At 41.7% G+C, this 15,170-nt stretch overlaps 1 protein-coding gene across 1 annotated transcript in view; it reads left to right on the top strand.

Annotated features, from left to right (window-relative positions):
- The window catches only part of MRPL48 (mitochondrial ribosomal protein L48), a 64,002-nt gene extending 52,921 nt beyond the window's left edge, over window positions 1-11,081 (top strand). Inside the window, exons 7-9 of the mRNA XM_078058544.1 lie at window positions 7,230-7,332; window positions 9,699-9,788; window positions 10,757-11,081. Of these exons, the coding sequence (XP_077914670.1) occupies window positions 7,230-7,332; window positions 9,699-9,788; window positions 10,757-10,831 (268 nt within the window). The 3' untranslated portion in view covers window positions 10,832-11,081. The remainder of the gene's footprint in view (window positions 1-7,229; window positions 7,333-9,698; window positions 9,789-10,756) is intronic.
- Window positions 11,082-15,170: the final 4,089 nt, after the last annotated feature.

The raw sequence follows: 15,170 nt of genomic DNA on the forward strand, positions 1-15,170 counted from the left end.
ACCCCCAGTCCCTCACAAACAGATCTGTTTTCTGTCCCTATAGTTTTGCCTTTTCCAGAACACGATGTAAGTGGAATTATACAGTATTTTTCCTTTTGAGTCTGGCTTCTTTCACTTGGATAATATATTTGAGACTCATTTCTTTTGTTGCCTGTTATCAAGTAGTTTGTTCCTTTTCGTTGCTGATTAGCATTTCATTGAATGGATGTATGTTTGTTTATCTGTTCAATGGTTGAAGGCCATTTGTGTTATTTCCAGTTTTTGGCAGTTATAAATAAAGCCACTATAAACATGTACAGGTTTTTGTGAGAACATAAGTTTTCATTTCTCTATGTAATTGCTGGGTCGAATGGTAAGTGCAGTGGATTTTTAAATTTATAAGAACCTGCCAAACTGTTTTCCAAAGTGGCTATATATACCGTTTTCTTTCTCATCAGCAACATGAATTCCAATTGCTCTACAACAAGTTTTTTTTTAATTAACTTTTTAAGTGAATTGATTTAAAGAAAAATATTTAATAAATAATCATTTGGGTGGTTTGTCATTGTGGCAAGGTAATACGTGGCACAGTATGTGAATATGGCAAGATTTATACTTTCTTACTGATTAGATAGTAGTATGTTCCCATTTTACAAATGAGGAAACCAAGGCTCAGAAAGCCCAAAAGTCACAGAACCAGTAAGTGGCCTAGATTTAACCCATTTCTGCCTGACTCCAGGATTTTTAATTATAGGGGGTCTTATTTTAAGTCCTTAAGTGAAATTTGAACTTTTAAACCTTTATAACTTAGTGTAACTGTGCTAAACATGCTGTCTAGAAGATTGGATAATAAGCTGCGACTTTAGCTCTCACAGCTGATAGTACTTCAATTGTTTTAGGACGAAAGATGTGCTTTATCTTTTTGTGATGCCCCAGAGAGTTGGTTGCTCTTTCAGCACTTGACACACACTTCTATCATGTCACTTAGTGCTCTGGGCTGTAATAATCTATTCTTGTGTCAGCTCCCCTCCCCACTGACTAGTGGGAACTGTGTTCTTTTTTTTTTTTATTTCTTTAGCATCTAACGCAAGACCTGCCACATGGGGGACATTAAGCCATTGTTGAAAGAATGACAGGCTCTTGAATATGACTGCATGATCCAATTGTGTGGTATACATGGGATGCATTTCCTAAAGTTTAATGAAAGTGCTTTAATTAAAATCAATTAAAAAACTACTGATTGAGCCTTTTCCTGCTATGTGGTAGATATTGTACTAGATAGACATCCTGACTGGAGGAGACTAAGGAGAATGTCCCTGATTTCAGGGAGTGTGTGTGTGTGTGTGTGTATACAGCATAATGTGCAAGGTGGTAAGTGAAGGATAAAGTGCAATGTCAGTTCAAGGAGGCTGAATAGCATAATAATTTAGAGCGATGCTTCCTCAAAGTGCCACTCTGCAAAGATATCAGAAGCTTATGCCAAAATGTACATTAGTGCTTTGCTCCCTTCATCAAAAAAGTCTCACTATTGAAAAAAAAAGTCTGCTGAATTAAATAGCATGTTTAGTGACTGTTGCCTGCTTCTTATCTTGTCTCGGACTGATAACAAGCAGTTTGTTCACCAGCAACTTGTCTATGGACCATACTTTGAGTAACAAATGGTTATGAGTACAGGCTCTGGAATCAAACTGCCTATGTTCAAATTCTAGTTCTACCAGCTAGTGGCAGCATGACCTTGGTAAATTCTGAACCTCAGTTTCCTCATCTATATAATGGGGATGATCATTTTCTTATTCCTTTAAGTTCTGAAAATTAAACAAGATAGTATATGATAGCACTTAGCAGAGAGACTGGAACATTGCAAACGCCCTGTAAATTATATTGTTATTAATAATTAATGAGAAGTTTTTTTGTTTTTGTTTTTGTTTTTAGCTGGCAGGGGTTAGGGGTAGCTTTTGTGGTGGCAAAGAGGCATTAAATGTCATTTACAGAATGTTATCATGCCTCCAGTAGGTCAGCTCCCTGGAATAGTGCTTTGAAGTTTCAAAAGGACTTCTTAAAAGGTGCTGTTTTTTTTGTTTGTTTTTGTTTTTAAAGATTTTATTTATTTGAGAGAGAGAGACACAGTGAGGGAACACAAGCAGGGGGAGTGGGAGAGGGAGAAGCAGGCTTCCCGCGGAGCAAGGAGCCCGATGCGGGGCTTGATCCCAGGACCCTGGGATCATGACCTGAGCTGAAGGCAGATGCTTAACGACTGAGCCACCCAGGTGCCCCAGAAGGTGCTGTTTTTAAAACCTGGCTGTGGGAAGCTCTGGCTTCGTTTGAGTAAAGGCAGGAAGGCAGTAGCATTTGCTGAGCACCTACTATCAGCCACCCGCTCTGGCTTTTTTTGTATAATGTTGCTTAATTCAAACAAGCACCTTGCGCATATTCGCAAATCAAAGCATTGACTCTGTAGCCAGACTGCCTGGGTTTTACCCTTGTTCTGCAGCATTCATATGGTGTGGCATTGGGCAGTTTACTTAAACTCTATATCTTGGCTTCCTCATCTGTAAAATGAAGCTGCTAAAATATATATAATATAATATTATATGTTATAATATTAAATATAACTGTTCCCAGCAACACTTGGCTGCTATTATTATTATTGTTATTTTTTTTAAGATTATTTATTTATTTATTTGACAGAGAGAGACACAGTGAGAGAGGGAACACAAGCAGGGGGAGCGGAGAGGGAGAAACAGGCTTCCCGCGGAGCAGGGAGCCCAATACGGGGTCGATCCCAGGACCCTGGGATCATGACCCGAGCCGAAGGCAGACACTTAACGACTGAGCCACCCAGGTGCCCCAATTGTTATTAATATAATAGAAGCTTGCCTATGGTCATGCATCTAATAAATGGCAAGGTCTGGATTTGAACTCACTTTTTTTCAAATTCTCAATTCCCTGTAATTGGTTCTCCACACAGCTTTCGGTGTGATCTTCCTAGAGTGAAAATACGATCAGGTTATTACCATGCTTAAAATCCTTCTATGGCTTCCCATTCCTTTAGGATCAGAGTTAAAGTTCCTCACATGGCTTGCTAGGTGCCTGATGGCCTGGGTTTGCTTCTCTTGCCTTAACTCATATTTCCCTTTCCCTCTTCCTCTCCCTCCAGTTAAAGTGGGGCTTATCCCTTTCCACCTCAGGGCCTATGCATATGCTTGCTCTCTAAAGCTTAGAATACTCTTTCCCCTTTACGTAACTAACCCCTGCTTTTTTCTTAGGCTTCATATTGGATGTCAGTTCTTCAGAGAACGTCATTAAATTAGGTCTTTATGTTATATATTTAGGAGAAGTAAAGATTATATAATTTCCCTTTCATAGTGCTCATTCCTTGCCCTCGTAATTACTTGACGATTAGTGGTCTTCCTTCTTAGACTCTAAGATCTATAAGGCAAGGACTGTTTCTGTCTTCATTAACAGTTTAACCCTGAGACCTTGCCCAGTACCTGACACATAGTAAGCACTGAATAAATATTCACTGACTTGGATTGAGTTCCAATAGTCATGGACATGATTCCTAGAACAGCAGAATGAATGATGTGCTGCTTTTTGCCTCTTCTCTGCTCTTTGCTCCAAATAGCACAAAGCCTAAAGAGATGTTCATTTTCAGCAACTCACTGCCCTGCATTGATTGAGGTTTTCAGACCATCGTATTGTTAGGCATTCTCGCTGCCCAGCTTTTCAGAGATGAAATGATTTTCTTTTCTTCTGATTTTCATTTCATCATGATCCATTTTTCCTCTGGGAGTGGCAGGGTAGGGCTCTGACCTTGAGATGGAATTGGGCAGGGGAGCGGTGTGCTGGCTTTTGTTCTATAAACGGTCTGCACTGCTGCAGCTGCAGCTCACCCAGGAGGGGAGAGGAAGAAGCCTATCCTGCAGGTCTCTTAATTTGCCTGCCTCCCTTGCTGAGCAGCTGCCTGGAGATGGAAATCTTACTCATCTGGGAACAGCTTCCCAGCCTGAAGCTGATCTAGCCCCTGTGCTTTGTGGAGAATAAAAGCATCGCTCAGCATCACTCTCTGTAAGGCTACTCTTTTTTTTTTTTCCTTTTTCTTGAAGTCCACTTACATTGTTTAAAATGGAGGTACAGGGGTGCCTGGGTGGCTCAGTCGGTTAAGCCTCCCACTCTTGATTTCGGCTCAGATCGTGGTCTGGGGTCGTGATATGGAGCCCTGCATGGGAATCCGTGCTCAGGGCTCAGCCAGGGAGTCTGCTTGAGGCTCTCTCTCACTCTCTCCCTCCCTCTCTCCTTCTGCCCTTCCCGGCCCCCACTCATGCAAATGCATGCTTGGTCTCTGTCTCTCTCTTTCAAAAATAAATAAATCTTAAAAAAAAAGTAAAATGGAGGTATGATTTATATTTACTAGAGTCCACAGATTTTAAGTTCCCTAGCACGCCAGCAGTCTCCCTTGTGTCCTGTCCCAGGTAGTACTTCCCGAAGGTAGCATTATTTTGTCATTTTAGATTGACTTTTGACATTGAGTTATTTCATTTCTTCCCTTCTGTTTTTCCTGTCTGATCATCCAAGTAATGTTTATTGCAGAAAATTTGTAAAGTACAGAAAAGTGTAGACACTAAAGAAAATTTACCTATATTCTTAACTACTCAAAGGCCTATTCTACTTTGAAATGAACAGAGTTCCCAGTATTTCTTTATCAAACTATGTCTGGCTTTTCTGTTAGTTCTCTTTGAGGGCCTCTCGTGCCTTTGTAGATAACTGCTTCACTTCTTGGAATGCTCTCCAGGCAAACACCTATATGTTTATTCTTAACATCTTGATAAAAGCCTATCCCGCCTGTGAAGTCTTCTCTGAGCCCCCTTTCTCTCTCTTGTCCCTGTAATATTCAGTACATGCCTATTATTGCCTTTGTCTTACTGTAGTGAAGATGTCTGTCTCTCCAAAACACTCTTAGCGGGCTCCTTTAAAGCATAGGCTGCATGTTGCCCACCAGCATGCCTAGGACAGAACAGGCTTTCAGTAAATGTTTGTTGAATGAATGAATGAATGAATGAGTGAATGAACAAATCAAAGACATCTTGCTAGTGAGTGTTGAAGAATAAAATGCATGCTCAGTGGCACGAATGGACAATTCCCACTTCAGTCAGTCAGTCTTATCTGCAGAATGTCAAGAAAGAAAAATAGCATTTTAGAGTGCTTTTTACTTTCCTGAAAGCTTTACATAGTTATTTTATTTGCTCTTCCATAACAAGTCTGTGAATGTGTCCTTATTTATGTAGGGAAGTTATTACCAAATTTGAATTGGAAGAGGAGGTCAGAGATTGTGCTGGAAAGTGGGAAAGAATGTTATTTAGGGAGGTTACCTGGAAGAGTCTGTAATACCTAGCATTTACTGTTTTTTTTACAGATTTTATTTATTTGAGAGAGAGCGACACAGCAAGAGAGGGAACACAAGCAGGGAGAGTGGGAGGGGGAGAAGCAGGCTTCCTGCGGAGCAGGGAGCCTGATGCGGGGCTCGATCCCAGGACCCTGGGATCATGACCTGAGCCGAAGGCAGACGCTTAACAACTGAGCCACCCAGGCGCCCCTAGCATTTACTGTTTGTAAGAGCAAGGGAACTGGCATTTGTAGGCATATTATGCCAGGCAAATTGCTTATGTAATTTCACTTAATCTTTACAACAACCTTATGAACTAGGTATTATTATCCTTATTATCTCCATTTTGTAGCTAAAGAATCTGAGACTCAAAAGCTGAATTAATTTGTCCGGGGTTAAATAGGTATTAAGTGGCAGAGCCAATATTTAAATCCAGGACTGACTGTTGTGTCTCTAGTCCATTTTCCATTATATCCATTATTCATTTCGTAGAGGGCCATGGCCCTTGCTATCAATTGATGAAGCTTTGTGTGACATGAAAATTCAGGAATTCTACTGTTGTTATTTCATTTATCTTCATTTTGGTAAACTTTCTGATAAGACGAACACAGCACTAGTACCCCATTTCTGTGTAGCCATCGATCCTATCTCATCACCATGCCTGATCTTCACACGTCTATTGATAGAGACCTAGATTGTAATCCTCTTTATTTTGGAAGAAACTGAGGTCCAGAGAGACAAGTAATTTGCCTTAGTAAATATTGCTAATAAGACACAGGGCTGAGATTTGACCTCAAATCCAGTGTTCTTTTCATGGCTATGAAGCTGATCATAGCAAGCACAGTCTCTACAACAGTATTTCTCAAGCTGGGGACATTTAACAGTGTCTGGAGACAATTTTTTTTTAATTTTTTTAATTTTTATTTAAAAAAATTTTTTTTTATTTTTAAAGATTTTATTTATGTATTGGAGAGAGAGAGAGTGAGAGAGAGCATGAGAGGGGAAAGGGTCAGAAGGAGAAGCAGACTCCCCACCGAGCGGGGAGCCCGACATGGGACTCGATCCTGGGACTCCAGGATCATGACCTGAGCCGAAGGCAGTCGCTTAACCAACTGAGCCACCCAGGCGCCCGAGACAATTTTTTTTTTAAAGATTTTATTTATTTATTTGACAGAGAGACAGAGAGAGCATGAGCAGGGGGAGGGGCGGAGGGAGGGGGAGAAGCAGCCTTCCCACTGAGTGCAAAACCCAAGGCAGGGCCAATCCCAGGCCTGAGATCATGACCTGAGCTGAAGTCAGACGCTTAACCGACTGAGCCACCCAGGCGCCCCTGGAGATAATTTTTATTGTTACCACGTCGGAGGGTACTACTGGCATCTTGTGGGTAGAGTTTAGGAATACATAGGCCAGCCCCCCACAACAAAGAATTATTTGGTCTAAAATGTTAATAGTGCTGAGGTTGAGAAACCTTGCTCTTTGAAAACAGTTGGGTTTCATGCCTTATTTCTCCCGAAGAGGTGAAATACCCAAGGTTAGCCTCCAAAGTGATGACATTGATTCTTTTAGAATTGGCTTTTCTTTAGTAGCAGCAAATAAGTTATTCATCACCAGATTTTATTCAGTGTTGTGTCAGGCAAGAACTAGGGATGCAGAAAGGCATTAGACATGGTCTGCCCCCTCAGGGAGTTTAGAGGCTTCTGGAGAAGGTTTAGGAGGAGCTGGTTCCTTCCCCCGGCTGCAGATGAAGAGCCCTAGATTCCAGGAGCTACTGCTTTGCGGAAGTGGCTGTACTCAGGGACTCCCCTGATGGAAGTGGCGCTGCTGACTTAAGGGAGCCTCCTTCACAGTCCCCTCTTCCTTCCCACAGTTACGCTATGCCCACCAAAACCATGGAGGTGTTGCGGCTGCAGGACCAAGGCAGCAAAATGCTCCTGGACTCAGTTCTTACCACCCATGAGCGAGTGGTTCAGGTAGGTACTCTGGGAGAACCTTGAAACATACTTGCCTCTCCTGGTTTTTCTGCCTCTTTTTTCTCCTTCTACCAGGCCCTTCTTTTCCTCTTGGCTGCCCCTTGAATGATGATGTTCTTTAGGGTTTAGTTCTTGATCCCTCCATCTTTCCATATGTAATACCTTCCCTCTATGCAATTTCATTCATTTCCCAGGCCTCAATGACCATCATTATATTCTGACAACCCCCTGACACATATCTCCTAGTCCTGATGGGTGATAATATACTGATAACCCCTACATGTACATCTCCAATCCTGACCTTTCGGTTTAGCTTCAAACCTGATATCCACTTGTTTATTGGACTTCTCCACTAGGATATTCCACAGGTGTCTTAGACTCAGCATATATAAAACTAACTGTAGAAGAACTGATGTTTTTCTTCTTCTATAATCCTCCCCACCTTTGAGTCTAATGTTTAACCCTTCTTTGTCCTCTGATACCCATTCATGCACCTGCTGAGAGCAAAACCCCTCAGTGGCTTCACCTTTAAATCTAGCTGTGGTTTCTGTTGTTTTACTGCAGAGACAGATGGATGACAACCACATTACCATGAGGGTGCCCAGAGTTATTAAAAATTCACACTTAATATCACCCCTTTTTATAACAGCTTTATTGAGAGTTTATTCATATACAATTTACTCTTTTAAAGTGTACAATTAAATGGGTTTTAATATATTCACAGTTGTGCAACCATCACCACAATCAATTTTTGGACAATTTCATCACCCCAAAAAGAAACTACCCATTTACAGTCACTCCTCTTTCCCCATTCCCTTAGCTTTTGACAACCACTAATCTCTTTCTGCCTCTGTGATTTTACCTCTTTGGGACATTTAAATGGAATTGTACAATATACGGCCTTTTAGGTCTTGCTTCTTCCACTTAGCGTGTTTTCAGGGTTTATCCACGTTGTAGCACGTGTCAGTGCTTCATTCCTTTTTATTGCCAAATAATATTCTAACATATGGACATCACCCCGTTTAGATCCACTCAAGAAGTATATCAGCAAGATAATGAAAGGAATGTTAAGGTAGTAACACCTTAAATCTATGCTAACTTTAAAAATAATTAAGTACTGGGGTGCCTGGATGACTCAGTTGGTTAAGTGCTCAGCTCTTGATCTCAGTTTGGGTCTTGATCTCGGGGTTGTGAGTTTAAGCCTGCATCTGGCTCCACACAGTGTGGAGCCTACTTTTTTTTTTTTTTAAGATTTTATTTATTTATTTGAGAGAGAGTGTATGCACATGTGTATGGGGGGAGGGGCAGAGGGAAAGGGAGAAGCAAACTCCCTGCTGAGCAGGGAGCCCGCCCAGGTGGGGCTTGATCCCAGGACCCTGGGATCATGACCTGAGCCAAAGGCAGACTTTTAACCCACTGAGCCACCCAGGCGCCCCTGAGCGCGGAGCCTACTTAAAAAAAATAAGTAACTACTTAACAATCTAGTTTTTAAAATATCAGAAATAAATTATTTGGGGGCACTTCCTGCTCCGCAGGAAGCCTGCTTCTCCCTCTCCCGCTCCCCCTGCTTGTGTTCCCTCTCTCACTGTGTCTCTCTCTGTCAAATAAATAAATAAAATCTTAAAAAAAAAAAAGAAAGAAATTATTTGGGATACAGATCTTAAAGATCTAACTTGCCACTCAGGCCCACAGGATAAAGTTTGGACTCTTTAGTGCCTAAACTTTTATGATTCTCTTCCTGGTTTTCCTCTTCTCACCCCATTCGTTGTAGCAACACATGGAACTAGTTTTAATTCCGTAGTACAGTGCTATGCATCCACATTTTACTGAATATTGTTTCCTCTGCCTTGAAAACCCTCCATACTACTGCTGAATTCTCCCAGTTTACTCCTGTTTTTCTTCAAGACTCCACCTAGAAGTTACCTTTTTTGGAGGCTGTCTTTGACCCCCCCGCAAGTTAGGTAGAGATTTCTCTTGTGGGTTCCTGTAGCCCCCTGCATGTCCTTCTACCACACATCTGATTCACCTCTGGATTCTCTGCACAGGGTCTGACACCAGTCAGGTCTATGTGGGTAAATCTGAGTTGAATCAGAAAGTCGTCCTGGACTTAATAACTTCTTGGTCCAGTTATGACATCTGTTGTCTACAGGGGCAGATATTGGCCATGACTATGTCAGCAAGCAGACCCCTTGACTGATGGCAAGAGAAATCCTGTAGAGGCTGGGCTGTGAAACCAGCTCTGTGTGTTAATCCTCCACCCACAGGCCCTATAGCTCTGCTGAAGCTGACATTTGAGCCCATGCCATGTCTGCCCAATCACCTGGCTTTCACTACCCTCTCTCAGAGCATCTCCTTTCCTTTTGCAGATCAGCGGTTTGAATGCTACATTTGCAGAGATTTTTTTGGAAATAATCCAAAGCAATCTTCCCGAAGGAGTCAGATTGTCAGTGAAGGAGGTAGGTGCTAGTTTGAGAAGAGGCCCCCTAGTGGCCTACCTGTGCTCAAAATATGGATAAGAGCATCTGGCTTTAGAAACAAGACAGAAATGTGGGTAATAAACAGGAAAGCTGTGCAGACCAGTATTACCGTGATCATTTTCCTGGCCCTTCCAGTGCATCAGTGCTGATGGGTATGGACCACAGGAGTTGAACTCCATCACAGTATCCCGATGTTAGGGGTGAGCCCGTAATTGTGTATAGAAAGAACATGATTCAAGAGTACATACAGTATAATTAATCAGAACACAAATATGGAAATGTACTTTAAAGAGGACTTTTCTGGATCTTCAAGGCTTGACTGTAGCCTGACTGAGAAAAGAATGCCAATCAGAAGGAAGTTTGGCATAGAAAACTTGGAAAACATTAGGAACCTCAGCCTAAATACTGAGTATTTGGGTCCCTTTGCCGAGGCAAGCCTTGTTGTGACACAGATCCATCAGGTCATTTTAGACTGATGCCATTTGCTGCATCCAGCTCTCCTTGTTCTGAGCCCATGCTTATTAATCCTCTTCTTGTTTTTTGGGTTTCACATAGATCTGTATACAGGAGAAAATGTGCCGGCAATGCTGATTTAAATATTCCAGTCCCTAGGTCTGTTATTTCCGATTGTAGACGGAGAATTTGGGCATTCTCTCTCTTTAAGTGCTTCTAATGAGATACTCATAGCATTTGACATTCGTTCCTTATGTGTCCGTCTTCTCTCACCAGACTCTTGAGTTCACTTAAGGCAGGGAGAAAGTCTGATTCAGAATCCTTGGTACCTAATACAAGTCTGGTGTATAGTAGATACTCAATAAAAGTTAGTTAAATCTGAATCATTCTCTACAGAACTGGCTGATGGATTTTTTTTTTTTTTATGCTGTGTATGTTTGAATAACTGAAAGCTCTGCAGTAATTTCCCCTTATTTTCTTTTTCTTCTCCCCAGCACTCTGAAGAAGACTTCAAGGGCAGGTTCAAAGCTCGGCCAGAACTGGAAGAACTGTTGGCCAAGTTGAACTAGCTCATTGCAGACCATTTCATGTCAGGACTGGTGATATTGAGTGCCAAACGGAAGATCTTCCTGAGTAGTGAAAGTTAAGCAGAAGACCCTGACCTTTAGATATCATGACTACCCATCCCTATTAGCCAGGAATGCCTCCTCTCTTGTATGGAGAAGTGCTTGCCAATTGTCACCACTTTCCTTTGAGCCAACCTAAGACATCCTCCATCTAATAAAAATCTGCAGCTGATGGGCATGTGAGAAGTCAGTCCATCCTGTGGAATATCTTTTTTTTTTTATTTTAAGATTTATTTTTAAGTAATCTCTATACCCATTGTAGGGCTTGAACTCACAACCCCGAGATCAAGAGTCATATTCCACCCACTGAGCCAGCCAGGCGCCCCTGTGGAGTATCTTTAAGGGATTATATTTTCTCTTTAGCACAGAAGCATGTTTCCCTTCAGTATATCCCCAATTAGAGTGATTTCATCCTTTCAAGCAAGCTGGCATCGAGTCTTTTAGCGAAACAGAGGATCATAACATAAGTAAACCCCCTATGGATAGAAGGCATAGGGATGGAGATTTTGGCTTTGTATATGAAAAAAACTCTTCAGATAGAATCAGGGTCTGGCTGTAGTGAAAAAATACTGCTTTGTGGGTAGTGAGTGACTCGTCATATTCAGGCAGATGTTACATAACTGCTATTTAGGGTTACCTGGAATGAGTTTAAGCAAAGAATTAAGGTTGATCTTGGTCAGAGGTCAGAAAACTCCTGCTCGGGGCGCTTGGGTGGCTCAGTCGTTAAGCGTCTGCCTTCAGCTCAGGTCATGATCCCAGGGTCCTGGGATCAAGCCCCGCATCGGGTTCCCTGCTCAGCAGGAAGCCTGCTTCTCCCTCTCCCACTCCCCCTGCTTGTGTTCCCTCTCTCGCTGTGTTTCTCTCTGTCAAATAAATAAATCTTTAAAAAAAAAAAAGAAAAGAAAACTCCTGCTTGTGAGCCTAGTTTCACTGACTGCCTGCTTGTTTTTTTAAAAGTAATTTACTGGGGTGAAATTCACAAACCACAAAATTAACCATTTTAAAGCAGACAGTTCAGTGGTATTTAATACATTCACAGTGTTGTACAACTACCACCTATATTTAGTTCTAAAACCACATTGCCTGTTTATTGGAACAGAGCCATGGTTGTTCACTTACATATAGTCTAGGGCTGCTTTCACACTGGCAGAGTAGTTATGACATAGACCGTAAAACCAAAACATTCATGTGTCCTTTATAAAAATAGTTTGTCAGACCCTGATCTAAGTCACTGGTTCTCAAAACTGAAGTGTACATCAGAATCACCTGGGGGGCTTTTTATTTTTTTTTTTTATTTTTTTTTTTTTTTAAAGATTTTATTTATTTATTTGACAGAGAGAGAGAGAGCAAGAGCAGGAACACAAGCAGGGGGAGTGGGAGAGGGAGAAGCAGGCTTCCCGCCGAGCAGGGAGCCCGATGTGGGACTCGATCCCAGGACTCCGGGATCATGACCTGAGCCGAAGGCAGACGCTTAACGACTGAGCCACCCAGGCGCCCTGGGGGGCTTTTTAAACACAAATTTTTGAACTCCACCTCCATTTTTTCTGATTTAGGAGATCTTGAGTGAGGGCCTAGAATTTGCATTTCTTACACGTTCTCAGGTGATGCTGATGCTCATGCGACTGGTCCAAGGTTACCTCTTTGAGAACCACTAGTCTAAGTGACCTCTAATGTTTTTCCTATTTTGAGCATTAGTGAGTTCATACTTTTGTACATAATAGTGATCATTTATTGAGCTAGACTCTGTGCAAGGTACTTTGTGAGCTCTAATCCTTACACCAGTCTTTTAGGGTGTATATATGAGTGTGCATGTGGGTGGGTATCTGTGTGTGTGAAAAGGTTATGTGTAAGTGCGTTTGAGTATCTGAGTATGTATCTCACATTTACTGAGCCCTCATTATGCTATGTACTTTATAAAAATTACCCTTGAGGTTGCTGGTATTATTCCAGTTTTACTGATGGAAAAACCGAGGTTTGGAGAGATAAAGAGACTTCCTTCTCCTGAAGGGTCACATAACTAGTAAGTGGCAGATCTTTCTCTCCCGTACTCCACTGCTGCTGTGGGGTACCCCTACATAGAGGTCTTTGGGAGCCCAGAGCATTCTTAGCATTGCATGTACTTTTCTAAAACTCAACAGTTTCAGTCCTGAAGTTATTTTGGTTTCTTTGCCTTGGTCTCTAAAAGCAACAAGAGGAAACTCAGATTTCCTTCTAAGGTATACCACTAAGGGAGAGCTGTCAAGGTAGCAGGTGCCTTCACTTAAAATGCTTCTCTGAATTGACACTGAAGGTTCAGCAGGCCACTACTTCCAAGTGAAGCCCAATGGGAGTGTGGGCAGAATTTTTCAGGTGAGGACTAGTATTTTGGTTGTAGAATTACTCATTGCTGAGTCTCCTTTAGGGAAGATAAAAAAGTTGCTAATGGATGAGCGTAATTTTGGGGGATATATAGTGACAGGAAGATAAAGATGAATAAACAGATGTTTACAAATACATACACACAGCCCCCATACCATATGGACTCTATTTAGGAACATGGAAAATATCATTCTTTTCATTTCCCACTTCTCCTTGTTAGTGATTTGTGGAAGCAGGACACAGGATTTCATAAATTGACAAGACACTAGAGCTGAAGAACATTAGGACCTAGCTAGCCCGATCCTCTCTTTTAGCAATAGGTTAGAGACCCAGGAAAGGGAGTGCTTTTACCCAAGGTCACAGCACACCTCATTGGCAGGGCTGGGAGGAGGATTCAGATCTCTTGATTCCCAGTCCATCCCTTTCCATTACATCACTGAGGGATGAGTCAGGTTTATCTCTTAAATAGGAGGCAGCAGGGTTCTGTCACCTTGGAGCTCTTGTGTCACTGACCTAGTTGATTTATCCTCTCGCCAGAGTCAAAGAGCTTTTGTTACTCCTTAGTCTGCTCTGAGATAAATGGAAATTGCTTCTAATGCCTTATCCTGGCAAGAAGGATGGGAGATATTCTTATTGCTAGAACCTCAGAGTTAACAAAACAATTATGAGCTTCATCTGAACTCTCTAGAGTAAGGTCCAGAAGGAAATGGACTTTCCTAGAATCACATGGCAGTGAAATCAAATGGAGTGCAAATCTTCTTGTACAAGGTTGAAAATAACTCCCACCCTCCCTGAGACAACTTATTATAAAGAAAGAGTCAGACAAACCTGGGCTATTCCTAGTTTCTACACTTACTAGTCTTAAGGCCTCAGGTGAGTTATTTTAACCTCATAAACCTCAGTTTTCTGATCTGTAAAATGGGAATAATCCCTTTTTAGGAATTTGAGATGGAGATAATGTATACAAATGGGTAGCAAGTGCTCAGTAAGTGTTGGATTACCTTCCCTTCTAAACTTCTTCAGCATACTTTTAAATAGTTTTTTTTTTAATTGAGATATAATTTGTATTTATAGTGAAACAACAGATCTTGGGGCGCCTGGGTGGCTCAGTCGTTAAGTGTCTGCCTTCGGCTCAGGTCATGATCCCAGGGTCCTGGGATTGAGCCCCGAGTCAGGCTCTGCACTCAGCCTGGAGTCTGCTTGTCCCTCTCCCTCTGCTTCCCACCCCCACCCCTTAAAATAACTAACTAACCAACTAACTAAATAAGTAAATAAAACCTTAAAAAAAAATGCAGTCACCCATGAAACCTATACTTCTATCAAGATAACACTTCCATAACCCCAGAAAGTTCCTTTACATTCTTTCATAGTCATTCTTCAGAAGCAACCATTAATCTCGTTTCTAGTGCCCCAGATTAGTTTTGCCTTTCTAGTACTGCATATAAATAACATACAATATATACCCTTTTGTGTCTGACTTCATTTACCCTGTTTTATCCATGCTGTTGTGTCTATCAGTAGTTCATTCCTTCAGCATACTTTAAGTTTTCAATGTTCCAGTTACGGTTAAACTGTGCCTAGAATCGCTGTGATAACATGAGGGGTAGGCAGGAGAGACGAGAGGAAAGGTCAATGGACTGGGATTCAGAACAGCTGGGTGCTGGTTTTGGCTTCATCAATACACAACATTTGGGATAATCTTCATTTTACAGATGAGATCATTGGCCTAAGAGGGAAACAGACTTGTCCAAGGTTAGCCGATGCCAGCCTGGGATCGTTGCAGTTCACTCAATTCCTGGTTTAGTGCACATTACTGAGATTTTGAGAAATGGCTTTTTGTAGATCAGTAACTTCCAAGAATACTGAATGCCTGGGTTGAATGGGCAGTCTTCCTAGTTAAGGCCAACAGATTCCTCAACTTCAT

Source organism: Halichoerus grypus, chromosome 11 (genome assembly GCF_964656455.1).
Source record: "Halichoerus grypus chromosome 11, mHalGry1.hap1.1, whole genome shotgun sequence".
NCBI lineage: Eukaryota > Metazoa > Chordata > Mammalia > Carnivora > Phocidae > Halichoerus > Halichoerus grypus.